The sequence below is a fragment of the Anolis carolinensis genome, chromosome 4 (assembly GCF_035594765.1).
Source record: "Anolis carolinensis isolate JA03-04 chromosome 4, rAnoCar3.1.pri, whole genome shotgun sequence".
Lineage (NCBI taxonomy): Eukaryota > Metazoa > Chordata > Lepidosauria > Squamata > Dactyloidae > Anolis > Anolis carolinensis.
This window is the reverse complement of record NC_085844.1, coordinates 56,423,572-56,448,108: the sequence shown is the minus strand read 5'-3', so window position 1 is coordinate 56,448,108 and position 24,537 is coordinate 56,423,572. Positions and strand designations below refer to the sequence as shown.

The window sequence follows — 24,537 nt, the reverse complement described above, 5'->3', positions numbered from 1 at the left end:
CAAGTTGTATCTTGACTCAAAAGTCAGTGTAATTTAGAGATCTAAACTGCTATTTCCAGCCATTAGTTTCTCCATACCAGCGATGATAAGCAGGGTAGTTACTTTAGCAACGTGTGATGTCATTGCGGTCTTTCATTTAACTTTTGAAGTCTTTAATTTAATTGCATCACCTCATGGGCCATAATGGAAAATTGTACTTAATTGGCACTCTTCTTGAATATATTATTATGAAACATATCTGGAGGTGTTGTGCATGCGAAGGTCATTGGTTAAAAATAGCTGACTGCATACATCAGTAGCATTTCCCCCCAATTTGTGCTTCATTTTTTTTACCCTAAGTAGTTGTTTTGCTTCCCTCAGCAGTAAATAGACAACTGATTTATCAGGACAGTAGAATGAACTGGCCTTAGATGTTCCATAAAGAGTCATGTTCCATATTGCATAGGTTTATTGCATGTAAAATACTCCAGTTTTATTTGGTCATAGTATAAACTAAACTTCATCAACTAAGGATAACCAAGTTGTGGAATTCAAGACTGAGACACATTTTATTTTTTGTTTCAGTGGCTAAGTAGTCACTGCAGCCTGAGATCAACTGGAACAATCTTAGAATTTAAATCCCTTGGAGTGAACTCATGTGTTCACCCACAGTATGGGGCCTTTAGATACCAGAATTCCTCCTCTAGGAAATTATATTGGTATGAAAAGGAATGTGGCAGACAATCTTTCCATTCTCTTTCCAATAATGCTCCCAGTAATCCTTTCAGTGAGCATTACTGATGAACATGGGAAGGAGCCACACTGAAGTGCCATTGAACACTGCAAAAATAATGTGGTTATGTCATTCTAGAAAAAGCCTTCCAAGAAGATAAAACAACATCCTTCACAATTGATCTAATATTTCTTATCTTTTGCCACGTGTATATTCCACTGCTTTGTTAAGTAGGCATGGGAAAAGTGTAAACAGCTTTCAAAACCCCAACATACATCATTATGTATGAATCTAACCTGTTCCTGGCTGCATTTTTCTCACAAAGCAAAAACTTTTTCCAGTGCTAAAAGTTTGGAGCATAATGGCATCGTCATCATTAAATTACAAGCTTTGTATTCAGTGATAGTTATCAGCTTTATGCTTGACCACCTTCCTAAGGCAAAAAGAAGAGGAAAGAGCTTTAGCAGCTCAGCTGAAAAAATAATGTTTGTAAATGACTCTATGAATAAGAGCATGGTTAGGTTATGGCTCCTTCAAAGCAGATCTTTAGATTTCTGAAAGGCTACAGATAGTAATCAAAATATATAGTATTTTAGTGTATGTGCGAGAAGGATTTCTCACCCAACAAGTACAATACCAGTTTGCAATAACCTCGAGAAAACCAATGGATGCCTGGGGCTGTGGCGCAGACGGGAGAGCAAGCCAGTGCAATTAACTGCAATGGATCACTGACCAGGAGGTCATAAGTTCGAGGCCCGCTCGGAGCTATGTTGTTGTTTGTCTTTGTCCTATGTTAAAAGGCATTGAATGTTTGCCTAATATGTGCAATGTGATCCGCCCTGAGTCCCCTTTGGGGTGAGAAGGGCGGAATATAAATGCTGTAAATAAATAAATAAATAAATAAATAAATGGTGTAAACATAATTCTAATGCAAAGCCATCATTACCATTTGGAAAACCTGAAGCTAACAGTTACTTTTGGTTTTCAGGAAGCATACAGGACATGCATTGCATCAAAATACTTTTCTGGTGATCATTTCAGAATCTTGTATTTGTTATCTGTGTTGTATCATTTAATTCTTATCTGACTCTCCCCTCCCACTTGAATTTCCAGAATGTATAAATCAAGAACCAAAAGACATAGATCCTCATGAAGACTGTGATGGTAAGTAATAATGGTTGACCAGTCTGTGTGTTTGTCTTCAGGGTTTCATTTAAAAGTCCTAACTGGTTGATTTGTTTTATAATGGAAGACTAGAAAAGCCAACAATAGTGACATTTCTGATTTACCAGGAGTAGTATTTGCGACTTATGCTAGCAGATTGGAATACCTCCCCAGTTTCAGTGTCTTCTTCCCCTTCCCCTCTGTGAGGTTTTCATATACTCTTGTGAAAGGTGAGAATATGACCAATTGGGTGTTGACAGGTTGGCTAGAAGGCTGGTACAGATGAAGCCAAATGTAGGCTTCACTACAGTCCACTCTCTAGCTATTAAACCAGACTCTTCTGGTCCCTTCCTCAGTTTACTTAGTACCAGTAGTTTCATCTCAGCCTGCCCTTCTTTATTCCTGATGTATTAAATGATTTAATATCTGTTTCATCGAGTTGTAGTCTTTGTCACAACTTTGGATGGTTTTACATGAAGTCTGGATCTAGTGTGATGGAAGCTGGGCCTGATGCTCAGCAGACTTGGTTGGTGGATTCCCTAGAGGGACCTCAAGGTCATGGACTAGTAAGGCAGGTCCAGCTTGGGGTTAAGTGACTCAACTCTCCTCCATAGTTGGCTTGGGAACCAAGAGGTTTCTGTCCATGTGGATTTCCCACCTTATTCCCACTTTATTAGGAGAAAGGCAGAATGGCAAATTAATTAAACAAATTCCAGGCTGGGCTTTATGGTTTCCAGCAGCTGGTCGGCTGGCTGACCAGTGATGGATCTGCACCTATGTCTGTCCAGCTGTAAGATTTAAATGGAGCCTTGCTGGCCAATAACTACACAATGTATTGTCAAAGGCTTTCACAGCCAGAATCACTGGGATGTTGTGTGGCTTTTGGCCTGTATGGCCTGTTGCTTTGCCTGCATCTGTGGCTGGCATATTCAGAGGATCTACACAATAGTTTTTCCAGTGAATCTGTTTGCAAATGAAATGCATAAGCATCTGAATAAATGCTGGAGAAGGGAAGAGCTATTCTGCAAAAATAAAAAGATTGGACATAAAGATGCATGCAACAAAGGCCAATAAGCTTCTTAAAGTTGTACCAGGAAATGACCATTTGTGGAAGGACGGAGTGTTTTTTGGTGTCAGATCTGGGTTCTTGTATAGCCTGCTCCATGAATGTCCTAAAAACTAACACTTTCCCTTGCTTGTATCTTCTTTTCCCATTTAGCTTGTGATAGCTGTGTGATTACTCTGCTAAAAGATCTGAGTTCAATGCAAGATGAACTCCAAGTGATTAAGTTCCAGATGCAAAATGTCAATGCCAGTACCCACACACTGGGGCAGATGAAGCATCTGGAAGACCGGGTCAAACAGCTGAAGGTAACTGGAAGAAGAGCTTAAAGAAACAGAGGAACTATAGAAGAAATTGTTCTTTCAATTCAGATACTGTGACAGATTTTTTTTTGTGTGAAGGCCACTTAACTCCATGAATTCTAGAGTCTTGTAGACTTGATTCTTTATCTTATTTACTGCATTTATATTCCGCCCTTCTCACCCCGAAGGGGACTCAGGGCGGATCACATTAAATACATATAGGGCAAACATTCAATGCCCATATACACATAGAACAGAGACAGACGCAGAGGCAATTTAACCTTCTCCTGAGGGGATGTTCGATTCTGGCCACAGGGGAGAGCAGCTGCTTCATCATCCACTGTGACAGCACCTCCTCATTCCAACGTCGTAAATTAGTTAAATTTGCCTCCCCATTTTATAAGTGGTACCTTATTTCCTACTTGATAGATGCAACTATCTTTTGGGTTGCTAGGTCAGCAATGAGCAGGGGCTTTTTTAAAAAAATTTTTATTGACGGGTGCTCACCCCGCCATGGGCTGGCCTCGAACTCATGACCTCATGGTCAGAGTGATTTATTGCAGCAGGCTGCTCACCAGCCTGCGCCACAACCCGGCCGCTTGCATAGTTCTTTCTGGTAAAAGGTAGTCATACTTACCAGCCTTGAAACAACAACGCTGGCTGTCTATCATTCAGAGTGCTTATGCTTTTCGTGAGGCTTGGCACTTCTTCAAGGATACTATATGCTGGATCTGGGCTTGCATGAAATGCACTCACCTGGGGCAAGATGATCTTATCTGATTTTCTTGTTCTTAGTTTTCAGGAGTTTTTTTTAAACAGCAGATGCTCCTTTCCCCATTACTCAGAACTGTGTCTAATTACTTTCAAATGTGTGTGAGAGATGGTTGTGTATATATTTCAGTGGATTTCCCCTCTCCTCGATATCTTAGATAAACTATCATTTTGTACCATTCCAAAATAAATTCGAATTTAGTTTTGTAGTTAGTCATACATCTTCTCTGTTTGGCCTTTTTTTAGAGTCTGTTGAGCCGCTATCGTTCCGTTATTACCACTCAGGGCTCCAAAGTGGATGAACTGGATACAGATTTCATTGCCCTTAATCAGAATGTTAATGCTCTAAGAGAAAAGGTGAGTTCTTTAAAAGTTTTGTATGCCATTGCTCTTGTAAGGCACTTTAAAATTAATACTGGCATTTATGGGCTATTATGGAGACTTTAATGGAAAATCTCAGACAGCCAAGATGACTAAATGAGTTTGGTGTCCTTCCAAATGTGTGTTGGAAATAATTCTACCTATGCCATGGGTGAAGTTTTTAGTGATGCTTGCATGGGATAGACACTTCTAATGTTTTTTGGATAGTGTCAAGTTCACCAGTGTCAAGTTCTGAGATCTGTCATAATACAACTACAAATTGCAATCTGCTATCAAAAACTATTTGACAAATGCAAATTTTATTTGAAATAATAATCATTACTTGCAGTTTCTATTTCAACCTATCTTTCTTTTTTATAGGCTGAAAATAATTACAAGAAAGCAGAGACACTGTTCAATAATTTTGGTAAGACTAACCAGAGAGGAAAGGATTTGATTTCAAAGATACAGAGTCTTGTCATCAATATTAATGGTAAGAATAACTACTACTATTACTATTTCTCCTCCTCCTCTTGCTTCTCATTAGGGCAGAAACTGTGTGTCCTGTGGCTGTGTATGATCACATAGCCAATCCTCTGTGGGCTTCAGTATCCCAGAGATAGCCCAAATCTTCCAGTTGTTCATTCCATTTAAATCAAAAATTTAACTGGAAGAAATTCTAGTGGCCACAGTTTTGACCTTAAAGGCTTATGGATAAGGGGCTGTCCTGGAACAGGAGGGAACAGTTTAAAAAGCAATCTGAAAGCAAGTGATTTCTAGTTGCCCAGGAGCACCACTACAGCCTGCCAACATTATCCAGGGCTCCTAATATCCCACATTGGATGCCCATCCCATTGTATGCTATCCAATCAAATTCTGTTTTGTGTTAACAGTTCTATTTCACTCAGTCCTAGATTAACTATGGAAATGCTTGGAAATATTAGCATTTAATATCATTTCTTAATATTAATTAAAAATATATTCATAGCATCTTTGTGTCAATGTTTCAATTTCTCCTGCCAGCAGTACTTAGTCAATCTAGTTTAATTTCATTTTTATTTACAAGATTTTTATGAATCCTATCAACTAAGTCCTATAGGCATTTTTAAATGTTTTACAGCAATAAAGTGCAAATGTAAGATTGAATAATTTCAAAATATCAATTAAAAGCAATATCAATACCATGTAATATAAAACTATCAAAAATATTCACATAGCCAGCAGAAAAACATCCTTAAAATCAGTAAAGGAGAAAGCCATTATATTAAATATTTAAAATGCACTAAACATTAAATTGTAAAAAGCCTAGGGAATATTAATAAAAGTCTTATAAATAAAAATGAAATTAGTCAGTATAACTCCTACAATAAACAGTCTCGATACCGATGTAAAGGACTGCACTGTAAATTTGACAACTCAAGTCAAACAGCCACCATGGGAGTATTGTGTTGGGTACATCCACTTGGCAAGCAGAATTTATACACCATCAGCCCTTAATAACTGGGATGTACTCCAAACATTAGTTTTTTTTTAAACGTCAAATCAGAATAACGCCAAGATTTCCAGATTGCCTTATGAATTATTTGTTATTATTACATCCATGTTGAATGGCAGTAGGTCATTTTAAGCTGAAAAGATCACCGTATAGATTTGAAACACATCTATAAAAATGCCTGGCTCCTTTGATTGTTGTTTTTCCCCTTCCTGTCCTAGTCCTCCTGAATCAGGTACCTGGGACTTCTGGGGAAGGAACTTCTTTGCCTTCAGGAAATGCTGCTGAAGAGCTGGCTAAAGCTCGGCAAATGGTGAACGAGATGAGAGACCGCAATTTTGGCCTGCAGCTGAGAGAAGCAGAAAAAGAGAACGGAAAAGCTCAGAATTGTAAGAACTAAAAACTGTGTAGAGATGCTGGGATAAAACATAATAGTATTAAAAAATCACAGTTACAATCCATTAAAACATAATCAAAGCGAAATAATCTGGAACTGGGTTTGAAAGCAATGGCAGTGAAATAGCATGGAGAAAAGAGTCCAGTGTCCCATACAGGCATACATTTCATACCTCATAGGATTTAGCCTTCATCAACTTGACATCTTCCAGATGTGTTGACCTATGAGTCCCATCATCCTCAGGTAGCACAGCCAAGAGGGAGAAAAGACTGGGATGGGAAATATAGGTATAGAGAGCAGAAATACGCCTGGAATAGGAAATAACAAGACCTATGGGTTCTGAAGCTCAAAAGGATCAGAAAGTAATTAACCAAAATCCTCTAGTTAAATGTGAGAAGACTTTTCAGGGTTGCTTATTGCAATCTGCCTATTTTCCTGTTGATTCTTTGCCGACAGCTAAACTCACAAACATATAACAAAATGAATAATACACTATAACTTGATATTTGTCAGGCTGTTTACTGGTTTTAGTTTGCCAGTTTTAGTTTTTGTTTGATCCAGACTTAGATGAGACTATAAAACTGCTCATTGGTGCATCATTGGTTCAAACAACCATTTATTTATATATCTGAAATTAGTTGCCACACTGATTCCTAAATAATGTTTTTATAAAGGAGACTTGTTTGGAAAAGAATTAGCATATAGGTATTCATGCACTCATGTTTTCTGCTATATACTTCATCCAATCTAAAAAAAGTTTACAGTTTTGGTTGTCCAAAAATAGCCTGAAAGTAAACATATTGAGTTTTTATAATCTGTCAACTGGTATATCAAGTTTATTTAGCTAAAATTAAGATTCTACATATTTCTTAAAAGCGCATACATAATTTAGGAATAATAAAGCATGCAATCCAGAGAGAATATACATATCCTGTTTTCCCCAAAATAAAACCTACCCTGAAAATAAGACCTATCATGATTTTTCAGCATTTCTGAAAAATCAAAATATACTGTAAGCTCTATTTCAAAAATAAGCCCTAGATATAGTTGATTTAAAAAGTTAATTTGGAAAAATTAGCCTGCCCCTGAAAACAAGCCCTAACACATCTCTTGAAGCAAAAATTAATATAAGACCCTGCCTTATTTTGAGGGAAACAGGCTATAATGCTTGTTCGGCAACAAATGATCTCTCTAATCTGAATTAATTGATGAGAAATTGATCCAGAACAAGTCTACAGGTAAGATTGGGCTTAAATTTCTTTGGGTGCTTATCCTCAGCCTGTTTGAATGCTTATGTTCAAGGAAGCTTGGGTTTCTTTTTGTCTTTACTTTATACATTCTACAGTGCTGGATCGTGTAAAGAATGAACTACAGAAGCACCAAGCAGAAAACCAAGGTCTTATTAAAATTGTAAGAGATTCATTAAATGAATATGAATTGAAACTGAATGACCTTCGTGAATCTTTGAAAGAAGCAAAAGAACAAACAAAGTTGGCTGAAACTTTAAATGTAGATAATAAAATCCTCTTTGAAGATATCAAGGTAATATTGTGTTTAAAATACCTTATGCTTCACTTAATTGGTTTTTAAATGTTGTTGGTCAGTTTGTAATTGATTTTCCTTGGGTACCACTCTGGGACAAAGGCAACATGCAAATCAAACCAAGAAATAAATATTAGTTACAGCTCTTTCAGTCTCTGTTTTCTGATTTCCCTGCCTCTGCATGTTCATGTGTAATCAGTAAACCTTTCATTTCCTTGTCAGAAACGGACTGAGGAGATGTCTAAACAACAGAACGAGATCTTGGATGTTCTGGATTCTGCTGAAGCATCATTGTCTAAAGCAAATAGTGCATTTGTATTGCTGCAGAGGAGTAAAGAGGTATTGAAAAAGTTATGCTTTCATTCTGTGCGTGGAGAAAAAGCAATCGTATCATTGTAATGGAAATAAAATTCATTGCAAAATAATGACTTGATTTTGTAGGCAGAAACAGCTGCTAACAAAAGATGTGAAATGAAAAACATGTTTTTCTTCTCTAATCTTTTATACTTAATTTTCTGCACTGTGCTCAAAAGCACCCAGGCATCACGATTTGTGGGGAAAGCTGAAGCACACAAAAGACAGGCTGTAATTTATTTATTTATTGATGTTTTATAATATGCCTGGCCCACAGAGCAAACAAAATGATGTTTCTCTTAATATTCCAGGAATATGAAACTTTAGCTGCCCAACTGGATGGTGCAAGGAAAGAGCTCACTGAAAAACTGAAGAGTCACTCTTTAGCAGCCAGCAAAGAACCTCTGGTAGTCAGAGCAGAAGAACATGCCATCTCTTTACAGGAGCTAGCAAAAAAGTTGGATGAGTATGTTTACTTTGTCTGCAGAAGGATAACTTCAGAATACTATATTACTGTATTTACCCCAATCTAGTCCTCATCTTTTTTTTGGCTAAATGACCTTGCCAAAATTGGGGTGCACATTAGATTAGCATCATATAGTAATCTTAGTGCTGAGCCAAAGCAAAAGGGGAAGCTACTTTCGGAGCTGCACCTGAAGCTCCTCTTCGAGGGACGTCATCTCTAATTAAGTAGCCGAGGCTCAATGTTATGCAATCCTGAAATTTATAGTTTGGTGAGGCACCTCCATTCTTTGGCAAAGAAGGCTCAAAACCTTGTCAAACTACAGCCCCCAGAATTCCATAGCATTGAAGCAAGGCAATTAAAGTGGACTCATTCTACATGACAGATGCATCTCAAGGTTTTCCTTTCCATTTCTGAAAGCTTTGGTCTTCTAATACATTTGTTTATAATGAAGGAATTTTAAGCAGGCAGCCACTGCAATGCACAGGTTATTTGGAAAAATTACAAAGAGCACACTTTTTATCGCTGCGCATTACATTAGGCAGCAAATAAATTTTTTTGGTTTCAGGCTTTTGAAAATTGAGGTGCGCATTAGATTCAATAGCACTTTAAACTCAAGTAAATATGGAGTGTATGTTATGTGATTTAGGAAGGCAAAACAAAAGAAGCTTAGTTTTTTATCAGAAATCCTTTTTAAAAAGCTGGGTGAGATACTCAAACTGTAGCTTTGCTTTACTCATCACTCTCCAAATGAAGTGGACTCCCATAATCCACAGACAATTGTGTTGGCTGGTGATGATGGAAATTGTCTTCCAATTTGAAGGCTGAAAGAAGGTTGCTGTACTGGATCATGCGCTTAGTCTTGGGCATTATATGGTCAGTGTAACTCATGTAATGCAGCTTAACTGCACTGAACTGCATTATATGAGTCTACACTGCCCATATAATACAGTGTTGATGGGGCCTTGGTGTCTATCTACAAGCTCACACAGGCAAGCCAGCAGGCTGCCTGTCTCATCTGTCATGGTAGGGCCAGAGTTTAGAAGCAGCAAACTATTAGTGACCCAGTTAACTGTAATTGTGTTTTGTGGGGCAACAGTGTTACATTTTAAAAGTAATATAATAAATAGTATTCTACTGGCGCATGAGAAATGGTATCACTATTAAAATTATCTTTAAAGTGCATTTTTAAGCCATTTTCAGAATTGTTTTTCAGGTTTTATGCTATTATCTTATCAATACTGTGTTGTTTTTCTTAAAAAGTAATGTAAGGTAATCAGAAAAGAAAAAGCAGTATAATCAGGAATGTAATAAGTTACTTTCGAATCTTATAGCAAGTAAAAGTAACAGGTTTCTCTTCAAGTGTTGTGCTGAGTAACAGAAAACATATTGCTTTTAAAAAGTAACTGCTAAGCTGTGAATGGGACAAATGCCACTACAAATCACCTACTAATGCATTTCAAAAAAATTATTAAGGGGCAGGCACTCTGAAGAGAAATGTGGAAAATGCATGTAGGCACTGCCATTTTCATTTCTCCGAATGCCTCTGGGTCTTCATTTGGTGCCCCAAAGTATTCTGTAGAAATTAAGATATTGTTCATGACTGTGGCTACAGCTCTGAGTGGTTTTACTGCACTTTTCTTCAGGCTATTGGCCACCTTAATTCTCTTTTGTAATGAATTCCAAGATCAGTTGTGGGTTCCCTACTTTCTGTCATTGGAATCAATTAAACTTATGATTGCCGACTTTGGACTGTACCCATACTTATTATGAAAGCAAAGCAAAGCAAAACAGGTGTGGATATGGATATGTTATGATTTTGTTATTCAATTTACGAACATGGCGTGGTGGAAGGATGTCCATACTGTGACTGGACTACTTCTGTTACACGAGATAAAATGGTAGTTCATAACCAGAAGTCAAATGTATAGTCAGAAATGTTCTTAGAACTCACTCTGTGGATTGCTACATTTTCTATTGTGACTTTTCCCTTCATAGGATCAAAAGAAATGCCAGTAATGATGAGCTGGTAGCCTGTGCCATGAAAGCTGCAAGTGCCTATGAGGACATTATTAATGCCATCAAAGCAGCAGAGACCGCGGCCAACAGAGCTGCAGATGCTGCCAATTCAGCTGTATCAGTAAGAACTTTTAAACATCAAATTGTAAAGGTTCCTTTGTGTCTTGGCTATTAGAATATTTTATGATCAAGTTGAACTTTTGCATAATGATCCCTCAGGGAAAGGTTTCTAAGATCCACCTCAAGAATAAGGGGGTCATAGCTATACCCCAAAAATATCAATTATATACGTATGAAATTTTTTCATCTTATTACAACTTATTACATCTTTAGTGCTCATGGGTGCTAAGAGGTTAAAAGGAAGGGAAATTGAACAAATACATAGATACATTATAGACTGAGCTGAAATGCTCACAGCTTTATTGGATATGGTGCTAGTGCTGACTAGGGCATGGCTCCAACTCATCAATCAGCCTGCCTGCAAACCAATGCCTGGATAGGCCCAGACTACTTGGGCAGTGGAGAGTTATTTTAATAGCTTGATGTAGGGTTGTAGTAGGTCTTCTGGTAGATCACTAGGTGATTTGCAAGGGATCCCAGGCCTTGGGAACATTACTTTTTTGCGTTATGATTCTTGGCCTGAGGGATTCTGGAAATCATACTCCAAAGAAGTAACCTGTGAATCATATCTGAAGAAAATTTCAACGGTACCAGCAACAAAGACAAAAGTATTTTCCTCTCCCTTTTCTAAATTTGGCAGGTCGATGGAACTTTTGAAGTTTTGGAAGAAATGTAGAATGTATTTTTGAGTGGAAAAGGGCTGTGAGTTTAGGTTTGGTACAGAAAACAAACTCCTGACTGAATATGTGCTTACTACGAACCTGTTTTCCTTAATTGATTGCCTTCTCCTCATCCCTCCCTCTCAGAAGCCTTACTCTATATCAGTGGTTCTCAACCTTTGGGTCCCCAGGTGTTTTGGCCTACAACTCCCAAAAATCCCAGCCAGTTTACCAGCTGTTAGGATTTCTGGGAGTTGAAGGCCAAAACATCTGGAGACCCACAGGTTGAGAACCACTGCTCTTCATGGTGGACCTTAGAGCACTCAGCAAAAATTAACATAGATATCGCAGTGCTGAAGTATCACCTACCGTGTCTTGGATTATGAATTTTTAAACTTTTTAATGTGTTCTACCTGTGCTCTTCCTTACATGGCAATGCTTCATTTTCAGACAATGGAGAAGAAAGATCTAGCGGGAAGGGCCAACAGACTGAAGACCAGCAGTGGCAATCTACTAAATCAAGCCCAGGCAGCACAAAAGACACTACAGGGTAACTCGAAAGGCAAATCAGTGACATAGATTTGCAAGATTTTAGCATTGTTGTTCCAAGCTTTGCTTTGTTAAGAGCTGATTCGCATGTTCATGCCCTGATTTCATGCTGTGAGACATATTTTCCTCCAAAATTCACTGTGTTCACATGCAGCAAAATTATGATCTCAGATAAAATGAGATGTTCTCTGATGTTTTGTGATTTCTATACTGGGGAGTTTTGGAGAAACAGATTTTTCTGCATGAAACTTGGGATGCAGGACTTTGCAGAAAAAAAGCCTTCTAGGACAAAGTAGGGCATCCCTAACAAATGTTAATAAAATGTGGAAAAAGATTTGGCTTGTTCAAAAATGAGTTTAAAATGTTGAGAATTAAAGGAGTCAGAGGTATGCAGGCAAATATACTTCCAGAACACAGCAAATTACATGGAGAACAGAGCATATCTGAAAATATGTGATTCTCTGATTTAAACTAGAAGCAGAGTCAGTTTTTGATCAAATTGCCTATCAAACGTCCTTTGGCACTAGTGAGCAGATACATTAGACCTAAATCCAATAGTCAGTCCAAAGGAGACCAAATAATAAACTAACCCACATGTAAACTCCATTGATTCCAATAGGCCAGTATAGTTGGGACCAGGAATTGGAACCAGATTCTGAATGTTTATTTTTCTACTCCTTAAGCCCCAATTCTATGGAAAACTATTCTCTAGTTACAAAGTATTGTATTTTTATGGGAATGCCATGTTTTCTTTGTATATCTAACCAAATCAAAAACCAAATGTAAATTGCTGCCAAATTTGGAGCAGAATTTGGCTGTAATGCCTTGCAGCTACCATTCTTCCTCTTAGGAAAAGTATGGTTAGAGACTAAAGCAGGGAAGCTTAATAATTATAGAGCTGGTTTGCTCTAAATTATCTTACAGAAATCAGTCCAACTCTTGACAATGTAAAGAGTCGACTTCAAGATGCTGAGCGTAAGAAGAATATGATTCAAGGAGATCTCACAGACTTCCAAAATCAACTACAAGGGATGAAGAGAGGTAAGCAATTGGATGCAGATTTTTACTCTGTATTTATTTTTTGCATTGTTTAATGTGTTTTCAAAGGCTTTCATGGCCGGAATCACAGCGTTGTTTTCCGGAGATAATACTTCTGAAACATGGCCAGACAGCCTGGAAAACACACAACCACCCTTTTGCATTGTTTCTTTATTTATTAGAAAATGGTTTTGTCAATTGGGGTGAAGAACAGGAAGAAAATGAGGAGCAGAAATTATTTACCAATGTGGAATACCTTAACACAGTACAAGGGAGAGGTCACTCTTTTTGTCCCCATTAAAAAAGAAAAGATGGATAAATGCCATCATACATCTTTGTGTATCTCTATCTTCCTGCTAGATGACATAGAAAGCATGATCATGAATGCAAAGAACATGGTCAAAAATGCCAACGATATTACTACTAATGTACTTGATGAATTGGACCCAATTAAAACAGATGTTGAAAACATAAAAAACACCTATGGAACCATGCAGAGTGCTGACTTCGACAATGCTCTGAAAAAAGCAAACAATACAGGTAATTGATTCCTGTGCTTCATTAACCTTTTCCAGCTTTTTGAAATGGATATTAGCAGTTGGTAGGGCTGTTCAAAATGTTATTAACATGCCAATTCGCCCCTTGGCAAACATATTATGATTTGATGTTGCTAGGAATTTCCAGGAACAGAAGATACTGAAAGTACACCCATAACTCCTTGATATAGAAAAAAAATAGTAAATGTCTAGTTTGTGTACATAATCCACTACATACGTCCTAATGATGGCAGCCACAGGGTGGGTGAAACTTCCCAAAGGATGGACTCTATGTTCTAATCCTCATTCAATGATAGAAAATTATTGGATGATCTCGGGAAAATCACATTCTTAGCCTCATGGGAAGAACACAGCAAAAAAAATCTAATGAAGCACAGAACAGCTTTATTATCATGTAGCAAAACTAATCTGTTTATTTGAGGGTTAATTTTTTTGGTTCTAGGTCAAGCAAAATTTAGCAGACATCAGTGAATTCCAGCAACTATGTGTGTAAATTAAGTGCCTTGCATTTGACATTTTGATTCATAATGATCCCACTCTCTCCCCTTCTTTCAAAAATGTTGCCAACAGTAAACAACTTGACAAATATCCTACCTGATCTATTTAACAAGATCACCAGCATCAACCAACAACTTATGCCAATAAGCAACATATCTGAAAATATAAATCGTATCAGAGAGCTCATCCAGCAAGCAAGAGATGCTGCAAACAAGGTGGGTGGTGGAAACTTCCATTGCTGATTCTTTTCTTTATTCTAATTTGTCATCACACATTCACTCAAGTCTCTTGATTCATATTATCACTAACACAGGTATCTTTAAATCCTTTGTAAATAAAGGATAGGCCAGGTCCCATTAACAATAATTTTCCTTTAATGCTGTAAAGCTGAACTGATTAACTCAGGAAAAAGGTATCAGTTTTTTAATCTGTACTCTCTGCATAGATTCTGTTCTTTCTGGGATTCGTTTAGGTGATCTTTGAGATAAGTCAATTCTGAATAGACCAGATGCATCAGCTATCACTAAGAAACCTAAATGCTATGCAGAATAGTTCAACCTTAATGATATTACCTCAGTTGCTACAGAAGTGCTCATGGGAGTCCACATATAAGACTGCTCTAAATGGGGCAAAATTCCTGGATCGTTGTAATATTAGTTATTGTATGACTCTTCTGGCTATTTATTGGCAATTCCTGGCACTAGATGCAAAATTTTATTCCTACCTCAAGTGAGTTTCTTTTTAGTTCAGAAGAGTTTTTACACGAGGCTGCCAAAGTGGAATTTCAGCAAGACAATAGCATTGTTGGCTTAGTGTAGTGCATCTTTTCACTCAATTCTGTGCGATAGCTCCTTTTTTCTGCAGTTCAATATGCTGCCAATCATGTGGCATCAGTAGGAATAGTTCTCCACTCTCCATTCTCTCCCTTACTATATTCTGGCAAGTTGTTTTCCCTTCCTCCCCACCACCCAGCTTATTTGTCATATTGCCATAATTGCAAAATTTCAGTAAAACTAATTATAATGATAATGATGAAAACTGAAAGACACATTGGGTAGGGCATAGAGCAGAAAGGCGAAGTTATGCAACTTTGCAGGAGGCAGAGTGAGAGACCACAGACTACCAGAACAGCATTATTGTGCCAATGCAGAGACATGCAATAACGAATGGTCTAAAACTGGGATGTTTCCATTCCCAACACTAACACAATTGCAATGAGAACAGTAATCCCAAGACTTATTAAAACAATTTGATTCTTTTTATTTTCCTCCTTTGTTGTTATATATTTTTAGAGTTATAGTGATAAAGTGTAACAGGTCCCCAAGGCATTAGCCACTGGGCCCTGACAGGTTTCCGGGGAGGGGGGGGGGGGGAGGGGGGAAACAGTTGTAATGAATGTGGAGAAACATCAATGAAATGGCATTTTTGCAGCATAATTCAATCATTCTATGGGGGAAAAGGAGATGAGAAGAGGTCAGGGGGGGAAATGCACTTCAAACCATAGGGCCACCTCAGTAAATCTTGCCCGGGGCTTGGAAAATGTTTGGAGAGCTCTGTACAGCAGCCCATCCACCTTCCCCAAGAATGGAAAGAAACAAATACAACAAAATTCAAGGAGCTATATTGCAAGAACTCACTCTTCTTGGGATTTAAAGACCCAGAGAGCAAGCAGGAGTTTTCAAAATAGACGATAGCCACAGGGAAGGGCATTTGACTTACATTCTGATATTGATTACTGTGTTTCTTATAATGCTTTAATGTTGTTCACTCTATCCAAGTCACAGTCATTACTCAGGTGCTTTATACCATTTCTTTCCCAAACGTCTGAAGCAGGTTTTTAGAGCTCAAATGGGGCTGCAGGATGGAGAGTAAATATCACCTCTAAGTGGAGGTAGAATCCTGCCTATCTGAGTTGGTGACTAATTCTAGCCTTTTTATTCTTCATAGGTTGCTATTCCCATGAGGTTTGATGGCAGTTCCGGGGTAGAGGTTCGACCTCCAGACATTCTTGAAGATCTGAAAGGCTATACGTCCCTGTCCTTATTTCTTCAAAGACCTCTCTCACGATTGGACAGTCCACAGCAGACATCTGACATGTTTGTCATGTACTTAGGTGACAAAGATGTAAGTATGCCTCATGCAATTAATTTTACAAAAGAGACTGATAATATCTGAGTTGTATGTAGTCATTGCTTAGAAATTGTGGGGACTGAAGGGTACAGGATGGGATGAGTGGTTAAGTAATAAGATTCATCAGAATTCTCTGGAGTATTGTAATAGTACTGCTCTTCTTTCTTGTACTCCCTTTTGTCCTGGGTATACAAATTCATACATATTTTTTCTTTCTCCAGTACCCCAAATCTTCGATCCTAATCGTCTAAATAATTAAATTACTTTGATGCAAGTATATAAACAAATAAAATTTACCTTGGGGCATATGGATGTTATTTGTCTCCAAGCTTGGCATGACCTCATTTATCCTTGCTTACAAAGTTCCATTAAGGGACCCCATAACTGTGCCTGCTAGGCTCACTGGCTCCATCTCCCCCAGCTGAATCTATTCCTCGTCTTTTATAGCAGTGTAATACGCTAGTTTAAGTGACAGAATGAACTTAGAGCCCTCCTCTGTAAACAGAGAGGAGCTACACTGATGAGATGGCATGGTCACTGCAGAGAAAATGTATATGGAAAGCTGAATAATCACAAGAGTATTGCTGGTAGTGTTGTCATGAACATTAGGCCCTGAAACTTGAACATCCAGAGGGCATCTGGATTGCATCTGGAGTTGTGGAGTCTGCAATGGCTCCACTATAAATGTCAAATGATATATTTATCATGACTGCTGATGAAATATTTTGGGGCAGGGGATTAAATTTATCAGAAGACTGAAAACTACAATTTCCATACTTCCTCAGAGGAGATGTACCATTTAGATTGAATGAAAACCAGTTTAACCGTGAGGTTGCGGGATAGGGTGGGCATGGAGCATGAGCTGCTACTGACTGCCACATGGCAGCCTCCCCTTTTAATCTACCTGACAGGAAGGCTCCAGCTGGCAGCAGTCAATGACCAGGCAGCGGCATGCCCCTCTCATCCCATCACTGAGCTGGAGTGCCCAGATGTTGCTTCCGCCCCAGTAAGATGATAAGATATCTAAGCCTGGGGCCAGAACGAATTTGGGTCGTCACTCTGACTCCTCACCCCACCCATCCTCCTTTTGTGTTTTTTGTTCTATTTTATTGCAATTTTGTGGGGGTGGTTGGCATGGATCTTGGATCAAGGCATTAGTTTTCTATAGAGGTTCCCAGGTCTCAGGGGTGTGATTCAGAGTTGGGTTGACCCAACTTCCACACCCCTTGGTGGCTAAGCAATCATGGATAGGGTTGGTCCAGCTGGTATCTCAGACTATCTCTGGAGGATCTGACACTGAGCTGAATTGATAGACTCATCAGTGAACAGGTGGGTTGACTAATGCCTGGATCCAGACCCATATGTGTGCCAACCCTTGACTACAGCCATTGCCATATAAAGTTGTAACTGCTTTTCCTCCAATCAATATTTGTTTAATCTTTAATGTCATGCAGATCATACCTCCCACCTGATCACACAACCATTTAATCTGAAAATGTGGTAACTCTATATTCTTAATATGTTTCTCTGTCTAGAGTTCCAAAGACTACATCGGCATGGCTGTTCGGGGTGGCCGTCTTATTTGTGCCTACAGCTTAGGAGGCAATGAAGCTGAAATAGAAGTTCTTGAAACGGTGTCCGATAGTGACACCAGGGAAGCGACTATGGATCTTGTGAAATTTGAGAGGTATAGGACTCTATGATAAAGACCTACCCAATCTTTTTATGGACTTATATTCAGAGCTCTCTAATGATCTGCCCTTTCATTTTTCTTTTCTTTTTAGAATTTACCAATATGCAAAGCTGAACTACATTAAGGGTGCAACCTCCTCTTCACCATTAAGTCTAGGACCTTATGAGGACAGCAGTGGGGATCAGTATACCCTCCTCGACTTGAATCCTGACAATGTGGTCTTCTATGTTGGAGGATACCCACCAGATTTTACAGTAATGTTTTTCTAACTGGTGGAAATAATGAGAAGGGATTTTCTCCCTTTTAAACTATCATGATATATTTTAGTAACTTGATTCATTTTTTCCAAATTCTTTGTGAAGAACTACCCTGATTTTAGATCAGCAACAAAATCATTTATTTTGTATGATTTGTTCTGCTTCTCTGTGTGCAGAGTTCATAGAACTATCATTGTTTCTTTCAAGATTTCTGAGAAGATATTATTTGGGTTGCTGTGAGTTTTCTGGGTTATTTGTTATTATTTCAGTTCACATCTCAGTATGTCTCCTTGATATGCAGGACTAAAACTATGATTCCTCTCTCCTCATTTTCCCCTTCAACAATAATATGTTAGAATAGACTGAGAAATACTGATTGTTCTAAGGTGGACGTTATGGCCTTAGAAGGGACCCAAATTAGATTTTGCTAGTCTTAGTATAATAGTCCTGACCACTACACTTGTGGTTTCTAAATTCAGGTTCCTAGATGTTGGAAGAGACCACAGTTCAAGCCTCTGGTGCATAAGAGTCAAAGCACTTCTCTTTAAAGATTCATAGATTTCAACTGCCCAGATCTTCAGCCAGCATAGTCAGGAATTTGGGGAACTGTAGTCCAACAATATATGAGGATCCAAATTTGGGAACTATGGCATTATTTCATACATTCCACAAGTAAATGCCTCCAGATATTTAAGATTTGCAACTATATGGATTAGCTTTTTGGCTTTTTTTCTGTTAACTAAAAATTATTGGAATGTGGTATCCCAAATCTGGTTGCACAGTTTGCAGTTCCTATAAAGTGCTGCCATGGAAATACAGTCTACTCTCTCCTCTCATTGCAGAGTCTCATAGCACAGCTGTGTTTGTGTTGAGAATTATGAAAATGATGCTATTGTCTCTAAACATTGTTTTTATTCTTCCAGCCCCCTGATACACTGAATCATCCTCGGTATGAAGGCTGCATTGAATTTGACAGTTTAAATGAGAGAGTTCTAAGCCTGTACAATTTCAAGAGGACTTTTAATCTCAACACTACTTTAGTACAACCATGCAGAAGGTGAAAAAAATCTTACCAACGGAAGTGTGGTGAACATCCATAAATGTTCGTATCCAGTGTATGAGAGTTGTGCAGTTGATTTTGGAAAGCATTGGCTGTATTTTTGTCTCCTGCTCAAAATGCTGCACCCAGGTTTCATAACCTGAAATGATCCGGGACAAAAGTGCCTCCCACTTGGCATCAAAATGCTCCCACAATTCAAGAAGAAATTGTTTTCCTCTGAATCTTGTCTGCTGTGAGATGTTGTGGACCCCATTTTGAACAGACTTTTGAATATTTGAGAACCTTAATTGAACACTCACTTCCAATGGTTACTGACAGCTATCAGGCCAATTGTTGTGTTTTGATCCACAAGAATAATGGCATCTATGTGGTTCAATGTCCCTGGAGTGTTGGCTGTGGCACTCAGCAGATCATACAACTTGGTTTCTGCGCTTTCTGGCACTTAAATTCTCGTACTCCCCCACCCAACAATGCTCTTATCGACTGTACAACTCCCATATGCTACACATAAAAGTTTATGGATGTTCACCACACTTTCATTTTTATGAACCAAGAATTCAATTACAGCTTGTTGCTACTGACAAGAATCTGCAACACACAGCATTTTAACAGTTCACTACTTCCATCATCTGTCAGAATGACTTGAAATTAGGTTCATATATGGGAAAAACATCATGCAAAGGTGCACAAATGTGGGGCATTTTTTGAATGACCCTCATATGTAAACACGAACACAATAGCATGGCAATAATGTCCTATATGTAGTTTTCTATCATTTTGCAATGACCACTCCAAGCCATAAGACTTTGTGAAAGGATACAATACAAATGTTTCAATCACCAGTTATATAGAGTTGAGCAAGTCTTAAAACTGAATTGCTTGTTCTGTGATCCATTTTCTATCCAGATTCTAAGATGACCATGCAGGTAGATACTTTGCCACACATTCAGCTTAATTTATTCACTTGACAGGTAGTAAAAACTTCCTTCCTTGTCTGTATACCATTTTCTTCGAACATAAGATGCCATCAGTTGTAAGGTACATTCTAATTTCAGTACCATCACCAATAAAAAATACATAAGATACACCCCATTTTAGGGATGTTTGTTCAGGGAAAAATATGAATATTAGAGCTGAAGAAATACAGTAATAGTAGTGAACCTAGAAAAGATTTATCTGCACTTTTAATGGTGCAAGGTAATCACCTTTGTGGGAGTGAAAAGGGGTTGCATAGAACCAAAGCTTTTTACTGTGTGTGCCACTTGGGAAAAATAGGATGGCAACAGTTTTAATTTGCACATTACTTTCTTACAGATACAAAGAACAGTCTGCCAAAATCTATTTTGAAGGCACAGGTTATGCACGTGTTAATGCTGCTCCTCCAAGTGTCTCTCACATACGGTATGAACAAACTATTCAGACTACTGCAGATGAAGGACTGGTATTTTTTGCTGAAAATCAGGTAATTTAAATGTATGTGGACAGCTAGAGGTAGAGGGCTGAAACTAACTGAGCATTGTGAAAGTCATCGATGTAAATTATTTTTCTTAAAAATTCTGTCCAATGGATAAGTAAATATGAACTTCAGACATTTATTACTCTTGAACTGCTATCAGAACATAATTAATACTGCAATATGAAAAAAAAGTTGTTATTGTATGCTTTTAAGTTGTTTTCAACTCATAGTAACCTTAAGGTGAACTGGGGGTTTCTTGGCAAGACGTATTCAAAATGGGTTTGCCATTGCCTTATCAGAGATTGGTATGGTGTAGCTTGTCCAACATCATCCAGTGGATTTCCATTACCAAGCAGGGATTTAAACCCTGGTCTGCTAGAATTCTAGTGCAACGCTGCTCTGCCATTCTGACTCTGAATAAATATACTTCATTCCTCTACATTACATTATACATTTTTTTTCTAAATTGTAGGACAAATTCATCAGTTTGAGGATTGAAGAAGGTCATCTAATATTCAGATACAAAATAGATTCACAGCCCCCAAAAGAGAAAGAGAGCTCATTGATCATCAACAATGGAATGGATCAAGTGGTAAGTGTCTCCCCAACTACCATAACCCAAAAGGAAATCTTCATAATGTAATATTTATTAATTAATACATAAACAATATGCCAGAGGGATATAAGAATATCTGCCATTGATGATAGATGTCAAAGCCTGCCTACGTTTTGGAAATATGAGCTCTTTGGGGGGTATACAGCCCTTTGATGCTCAAATGTATAGTGTCTAACATTTTGAAAAACTAGATGTGAATAACCTGCTTGTCCAGCAATGCACCATGATCCAAAAATGTGTTCATAAAGCTTCTTTTTTGAGTTCAAAAAATGGTCAAGTATAGTAGGAAACAATTGAATAAAAAAAACAAACATTTGTCTCTTGGCTATCATTGTCTGGCTCTTTTGTATATTGTTAGTTCAGAGAAGTAATTATTGTTACTTTTACCTAGTTTTATATTGTTTTTTTCTCAAACCCAATGGAACAACAAAGGTAAGTTCTCATAGGCTTTTCTTACACTGCTTTAAAGTCTTTTGTTATTATTATTGCAGGTTGTTTTACATATTGCTCCTCAGCAGTTTACTCTGATTGATAAATCTACAGTACAAGCAAAGGCAACTACATTTCGGTTTGATTCATATTACTTGGGTGGAGCTCCAAACTCTTTAAGAGAACGGTGAGTTGCATTAATCTTGAGAATAAGGACTAGAGTCTTATGGATGCGGAGCAAGTACATTGTGGTCCATTATGCTGAATGCAGTTCCTGCCTTTCCTTGTATATAATGTCAAGTGTTAGAATTGCCACTCACATTGAAAGTTAAACTACATGATGGCTGGCTGTATGCAGATCACAAGTTGTCCAGGATTTATGTATATTAACTCATAGAGAAAAAAAGTGAAATTGTATAACACAATAATCTTGTCCAAAGTTTGAGCAGAAATGGGAACTTCTTATAAGAAAAATGACACACTTATATTTGTCACAGTGTGTTTAGTGATTAGAAATTTTAATTTAAGGAGCAAGCATGCTAATGGCTTGGAAAAATAAACTAAGCCTTATTGTTGGAACTAAATTCTAAGATAGGAAAGATACTCAGGTTGTAATCTAACCTAGCTACACCTTGAGAGAGGACTCATGGGAAAAAGGAGAGGTGGAGAAACATCCGTAAGATTATTAGCTTACATCACAGAGAAGTCAGAATAGTTGGACATAGAGGAATAATGTTTCAGGCCACTCAAACTATCTAAACCTATTACTTACTGCCCACTGTGAGGCATTCTTCTCTCTTCACTGCTAAGCATTGTTGCATTTTCAACAATATTAAGTGAACCGCGAAGTAGTGAGGGAACACTGTATCTCCATGAGAGTGAATGATCAATGCTTCATCAATTGGAAACCAAAACAAGAAAGATTATATATTTAGAATTATATGAGGTTGGCATTAACAAAAACTCAACCGTGAATTTTAAAGCCTGTTAATGAGTTACAATTGCAATCATTGCATTAAATATGTCCTAAGTTAACATTATTTTGAATTATATTATACTGAAAAATCTATTTTCAATGTGTTTTAATTTACCCTATAAAAAAGCCTATTTTTAATGTATCGGGGTTGCGGGTAAATTTGCCTCTATAAAATGGGGTTGCAACTCGAAAAAGTCTGGAAACCGTTGAGTTAAAGTATTTGTCTATCCAATACTGTCCACTACAGGAGTGGACACTGGGGCTAAGATCGGTGGGTTCTACAAGTTTATCACCGGACCTTGAAGAACTAAACCCCATATTTTTAAAAATCCACTCAAAATGGACCCTTTAGGGGAGCGTGTGGGGGATCCTATTTTGTCCTTCTTCAGTCTATTTTAATGAGCTTTGATAGCAGGGAAAAGTCAGAATGTGAGATGGTGAAATTGGGGTTGTTGTATGTCTTTCGGGCTGTGTGGCCATGTTCCAGAACCCTGTGATCCTGGCCATGAAAGCCTTCGACAACACGATGGTGAAATTGCTCTCAAGGGTGGGCATTTAGAGTAAAGAAAAAAGTTTACTCAAACATTTGTGAAGACTGCGAAGCCCCCAAATAATCTGGAGAGATTAAGCTCCAGATCACATTTCCTCACCCATGGTCTACACTGTCTGTCAGTTGCTCTCCAGGAACTAGGCAGAGATTTTTTTAGTCTCACCTGGAGATTCCAGAAATTGTACAATGAAAAATATATGTTCTTCCATTGACCTATATCTTCCCGCGCAAGCAATATCTTTGCTAATTATCGCCCCTCCCCACCTTCCCATTCAAATGATAATTTCCGGAAACAGAAATAATGTTAATCTCCTTTACAGTAGCAGGAACTGCATGATCTCACTCCCTTAATTAACAAAGACTTTGGCATGAGAGGATAATCCATAAATATGTTGCTGCTGCTTGTTGTCTTTGTTTTGGTAAACAATTCCACTGTTTCCCATTATTAGATTCAATTACATTAATTTTTTTGCTAAGTTGTTCAGTGAATGATGATTTACATTTATTTTATAATTTTTGGGTTTACATTCTAGGAAAGAAAGAAATATATTCTTCAAATGTCATATTTCTTAATGAAAAATGAGCTCTAATGAAAATTGGATACTGCTTTATTCTTCCTTGCATTGTTTTAGAAATAAATACAGCAGGATAATTTAATGAAAGCTCGATATTTCTACACCTGTAATTATTACTACACCTTTGAAAACAGGAGAATTGTACAATTTGATTCTTATAAAAAGAGCTAAAATTAGGTGCAATAGGACTGCTTTGTGAAGTATGTTATGGTATGCATGAATGTGTTTTCTGAAGATCTGCTAGTGCTACCATGTTGCCAAATTAAGATTGTAAGAAGACCCCTACTAAGTACCTATGTTTCTTGTTATCACGGAAGAAGAAGTAAATGCTGCTTATTAGTGGATTGTCCTGTCATGCCAAAATTCTTGTCAATGAAGGGAGTGAGATCATGCAATTCCTGCTACTATAAAGGAGGTTGACATTGTTTGTGTTTCCTGAAATTATCATTTGAACGGGAAGATTGTGGGGAGGAACAACTAGCCAAGAGATGTAGTTTATGCTGGGCCATTCCTAAGCTTTTCGCTGTGTGAGTGTGTTTTCGAATTGCCAGTCAATCTATAGTAACTATTCATTTCAAAGGGTTTTTTAGGCTAGAAAAACTAAAAGTAGTTTTGCAAGTTCCTTCCTCTGAAATAAATCCTACAGCAACTCGTACTCATTAGTGGACTTCCATCTAAGTACTAACCAGAGCTAACCCTTATTAGCTGTTAGGTATTGTGGGAATTGAAGTACAA

The 24,537-nt window shown here is 37.9% G+C and overlaps 1 protein-coding gene across 1 annotated transcript in view; it reads left to right on the top strand.

Annotated features, from left to right (window-relative positions):
* lama3 (laminin subunit alpha 3) overlaps positions 1-24,537 on the top strand; it is a 163,549-nt gene that overhangs the window by 114,507 nt on the left and 24,505 nt on the right. The window contains exons 45-64 of the mRNA XM_016992892.2: positions 1,826-1,876; positions 3,096-3,247; positions 4,259-4,369; positions 4,754-4,865; positions 6,086-6,253; positions 7,607-7,803; positions 8,026-8,142; positions 8,469-8,623; positions 10,619-10,760; positions 11,869-11,968; positions 12,892-13,008; positions 13,366-13,545; positions 14,133-14,275; positions 16,008-16,184; positions 17,726-17,877; positions 17,975-18,137; positions 19,064-19,197; positions 20,515-20,662; positions 21,129-21,248; positions 21,764-21,888. Coding sequence (XP_016848381.2) covers positions 1,826-1,876; positions 3,096-3,247; positions 4,259-4,369; positions 4,754-4,865; positions 6,086-6,253; positions 7,607-7,803; positions 8,026-8,142; positions 8,469-8,623; positions 10,619-10,760; positions 11,869-11,968; positions 12,892-13,008; positions 13,366-13,545; positions 14,133-14,275; positions 16,008-16,184; positions 17,726-17,877; positions 17,975-18,137; positions 19,064-19,197; positions 20,515-20,662; positions 21,129-21,248; positions 21,764-21,888 — 2,764 coding nt within the window. The remainder of the gene's footprint in view (positions 1-1,825; positions 1,877-3,095; positions 3,248-4,258; positions 4,370-4,753; positions 4,866-6,085; positions 6,254-7,606; positions 7,804-8,025; positions 8,143-8,468; positions 8,624-10,618; positions 10,761-11,868; positions 11,969-12,891; positions 13,009-13,365; positions 13,546-14,132; positions 14,276-16,007; positions 16,185-17,725; positions 17,878-17,974; positions 18,138-19,063; positions 19,198-20,514; positions 20,663-21,128; positions 21,249-21,763; positions 21,889-24,537) is intronic.